At 67.9% G+C, this 4,301-nt stretch overlaps 1 protein-coding gene across 1 annotated transcript; it reads left to right on the top strand.

Annotated features, from left to right (window-relative positions):
- Window positions 1–1,305: 1,305 nt before the first annotated feature.
- Window positions 1,306–3,563, top strand: LOC122128045 (vegetative cell wall protein gp1-like). Its single transcript, XM_042702359.1, has 2 exons — window positions 1,306–1,535; window positions 1,769–3,563. Exons 1-2 carry the CDS (start codon window positions 1,306–1,308, stop codon window positions 3,561–3,563), a joined length of 2,025 nt encoding a protein of 674 aa, XP_042558293.1.
- Window positions 3,564–4,301: the final 738 nt, after the last annotated feature.

Raw genomic sequence — 4,301 nt, 5'->3', positions numbered from 1 at the left:
GAGGGGGCTGGGAGTCCTGGGGAGGGCTGGGAGTCCCTGGGGAGGGGTGGGAGTCCCAGGGGGAATGCTGGGAGTCCTGGGGAGGGCTGGGAGTCCTGGGAAGGGGTGGGAGTCCCTGGGGGGCCTGGGAGTCCTGGGGAGGGCTGGGAGTCCTGGGGAGGGCTGGGAGTCCCAGGGGGAATGCTGGGAGTCTTGGGGAGGGCTGGGAGTCCTGGGGAGGGCTGGGAGTCCCTGGGGAGGGCTGGGAGTCCCTGGGGAGGGCTGGGAGTCCCTGGGGAGGGGTGGGAGTCCCAGGGGGAATGCTGGGAGTCTTGGGGAGGGCTGGGAGTCCTGGGGAGGGCTGGGAGTCCCTGGGGAGGGCTGGGAGTCCTGGGGAGGGGTGGGAGTCCCTGGGGGGCTGGGAGTCCCTGGGGAGGGGTGGGAGTCCCAGGGGGAATGCTGGGAGTCTTTGGGAGGGCTGGGAGTCCTGGGGAGGGCTGGGAATCCTGGGGAGGGCTAGGAGTCCTGGGGAGGGGGCTGGGAGTCCTGGGGGGCTGGGAGTCCCTGGGGAGGGGTGGGAGTCCCAGGGGGAATGCTGGGAGTCTTGGGGAGGGCTGGGAGTCCTGGGGAGGGCTGGGAGTCCCTGGGGAGGGCTGGGAGTCCCTGGGGAAGGGTGGGAGTCCCAGGGGGAATGCTGGGAGTCTTTGGGAGGGCTGGGAGTCCTGGGGAGGGCTGGGAGTCCTGGGGAGGGCTGGGAGTCCTGGGGAGGGGTGGGAGTCCTGGGAATGCTGGGAGTCCTGGGGAGGGCTGGGAGTCCTGGGGAGGGGTGGGAGTCCTGGGGAGGGCTGGGAGTCCCGGGGGAGGCTGGCCCTGCAGATAGCAGCTGAGCCACATGCACAGGGCTAAGTTTGGTTAAATCTACGTATGTGGGGAACAGTGGCTCCTGTGGTGGCTCAGTCTAATCTCCAATTTCCACCATTTAGCTCAATGAATTTCCTCATTTCCTTCCTCTGTGCCATCAGCCCAGGTTTCCAAAGGGCCCCTGGCATTTCCTTCCTTTCAATAAGAATAAAGAACAGCAACTGGCCGAGCTTCAGAGTGACTGAGAAGCCACGAGGAACCTCCAGCCAAGACAAACAGGGGCACGCCGATCCTGGTTGGTGTGGGCTGTCTAGGCCAGGAAGAGGGGTCAAGGTCGGCTCACTCCACGGAGTGGTGTCAAGGCACCCGGGCTGGGGAGCCACCGCCGGCTGCCTGGCACGCCCCCCCCCCCCCCCAATCCTTCCTGCTGGACAGCGTGCTTCCCAGTTGGAATGAGATGGAGCCATGGAAGTCGGCCTCCACCGCCTGCTCTCTGCCCAAGTGCAGCTGCCCAGAGCAGCCAGGCCTTTGGCGGGGCTCAGAGCGCCCCGAGCGGTGCAGGCACCCCTCAAACACCGCCAGCGGGCACACTGCCAGGCTGGCAGTGGGAGCCTGGGGGAGGTCACCACGGAGACGGCTTCCCAGCCTCAGATCCTGGATGGCTACCAGCACTGTGGAAGTAAATCCTTCCAGAGGTAATTTGGGAGTCACATGACTTCCCAAAGTACAAAGAGCACATTTCAGCTGTTTGAGGGCCGAGCCTCCGGAGTCCAGCGTGCTGCTGTTACCTGGCTCCCCTGGCTCCCCCAGTACCCAGCTCTGGAAGGAGGGCTTGGCTGGGGCTGGTTGGGAGGAGGCCAGGAAGGCTGGAGCACAGGGGACAGGACAGCACAGTATGGCACCACGGGTGGGCCTGGGATCTTGACAGCAGTGAGGGAAGAGATGGGACACACCGCACCCTTGCGCTCCCTACTGCACCCCTGTGCCCCCCACCGCACCCCTGTGCCCCCCACCGCACCCCTGTGCCCCCCACTGCACCCCTGTGCCCCCTACTGCACCCCTGTGCCCAACACCGCACTCCTGCACCCCCCCACCGCACCCCTGTGCCCCCCACCGCACCCCTGTGCCCTCCCACCACACCCCTGTGCCCTCCCCACTGCACCCCTGTGCCCTCCCACCACACCCCTGTGCCCCCCACCACACCCCTGTGCCCCCACCACACCCCTGTGCCCCCCCACCACACCCCTGTGCCCTCCCACCGCACCCCTGTGCCCTCCCACCACACCCCTGTGCCCCCACCACACCCCTGTGCCCCCCACCACACCCCTGTGCCCTCCCACCACACCCCTGTGCCCTCCCCACCGCACCCCTGTGCCCTCCCACCACACCCCTGTGCCCCCCACCACACCCCTGTGCCCTCCCACCACACCCCTGTGCCCTCCCCACTGCACCCCTGTGCCCTCCCACCACACCCCTGTGCCCTCCCACCACACCCCTGTGCCCTCCCCACCGCACCCCTGTGCCCTCCCACCACACCCCTGTGCCCCCCACCACACCCCTGTGCCCCCCACCACACCCCTGTGCCCCCCACCACACCCCTGTGCCCTCTCCACCACACCCCTGTGCCCCCTACTGCACCCCTGTGCCCCCCCACCACACCCCTGTGCCCTCCCCACTGCACCCCTGCACCCCCCCACTGCACCCCTGTGCCCTCCCACTGCACCCCTGTGCCCCCCACCGCACCCCTGTGCCCCCTACTGCACCCCTGCGCCCCCCACCGCACCCCTGTGCCCTCCCACTGCACCCCTGCGCCCCCCACTGCACCCCTGTGCCCCCCACCGCACCCCTGTGCCCCATACTGCACCCCTGTGCCCTCCCACCACACCCCTGTGCCCCCCACCGCACCCCTGTGCCCCCTACTGCACCCCTGTGCCCCCCCACCACACCCCCTGTGCCCTCCCACCACACCCCCTGTGCCCTCCCACCACACCCCTGTGCCCTCCCCACCACACCCCTGTGCCCTCCCACCACACCCCTGTGCCCTCCCCACCACACCCCTGTGCCCTCCCCACTGCACCCCTGCACCCCCCCCACTGCACCCCTGCACCCCCCCACTGAACCCCTGTGCCCTCCCCACTGCACCCCTGTGCCCCCCACCGCACTCCTGCACCCCCCCACTGAACCCCTGTGCCCTCCCACTGCACCCCTGTGCCCTCCCACCACACCCCTGTGCCCTCCCCACCACACCCCTGTGCCCTCCCCACCACACCCCTGTGCCCTCCCCACTGCACCCCTGTGCCCTCCCCACTGCACCCCTGTGCCCTCCCCACCGCACCCCTGTGCCCTCCCCACCACACCCCTGTGCCCTCCCACCGCACCCCTGTGCCCCCCACCACACCCCTGTGCCCCCCACCGCACTCCTGCACCCCCCCACTGAACCCCTGTGCCCTCCCCACTGCACCCCTGTGCCCTCCCCACCACACCCCTGTGCCCCCCACCGCACCCCTGTGCCCTCCCCACTGCACCCCTGTGCCCTCCCCACTGCACCCCTGTGCCCCCCCACCGCACTCCTGCGCTCCCTACTGCACCCCTCTGCCCCCCACCGCACCCCTGTGCCCAATGCCCCCCCACTGCACCTCTTTGCCCCCCCACCGCACCCCTGCGCCCCCCACCACACCCCTGTGCCCCCCACCGCACCCCTGCACTCCCTACCGCACCTCTGAGCCCTCCCACCACACCCCTGTGCCCTCCCACCACACCCCTGTGCCCCCCACCACACCCCTGTGCCCCTCCCTACCGCACCCCTGCGCCCCCCACCACACTCCTGCGCTCCCTACTGCACCCCTGTGCCCTCCCACTGCACCCCTGTGCCCTCCCACCACACCCCTGTGCCCTCCCACCACACCCCTGTGCCCCCTACCACACCCCTGCGCCCCCACCACACCCCTGTGCCCTCCAACCACACCCCTGCGCCCTCCCACTGCACCCCTGTGCCCTCCCACTGCACCCCTGCGCCCCCCTCAGCCCTGCACATGTACACGAGTACATTTCTTTTGAACAGTGTTACCCCCTCCCTTGTTTTCTTCCTCTTTCCCTCCCCCCAGCTCCCCTCCCTCCCCCCAGCTCCTCTCCCTCCCCCCAGCTCCCCTCCCTCCCCCCAGCTCCCCTCCTTCCCCCCAGCTCCCCTCCCTCCCAAGTTGTAAAGCTCATTTCCAACATAGTGTCCAGTGAGTATCGCTGTGGCGTCGGTTCACACTTTGCCCTTTGTGTCACCATTTTGTTATTTCCCTTCCCTTCCCCAAATCAGACACATTTATATACAAGACACAGGGTACAGAAATCAGAAGCAGTGTCTCCTTTTTTTTTTTATTGTACTGTTTGCAGTTATTTTTTTCCCTCAAGGCTGGTACTCTACCACCTGGATCACACTTCCACTTCTAGCCTTTTGCTAGTCAATTAGG

This window comes from Dipodomys spectabilis, unplaced genomic scaffold (assembly GCF_019054845.1).
Source record: "Dipodomys spectabilis isolate Male_0828 unplaced genomic scaffold, ASM1905484v1 ptg000321l, whole genome shotgun sequence".
In the NCBI taxonomy this organism is placed as follows: domain Eukaryota; kingdom Metazoa; phylum Chordata; class Mammalia; order Rodentia; family Heteromyidae; genus Dipodomys; species Dipodomys spectabilis.
This window is presented reverse-complemented; position numbering and strand designations above follow the sequence as displayed.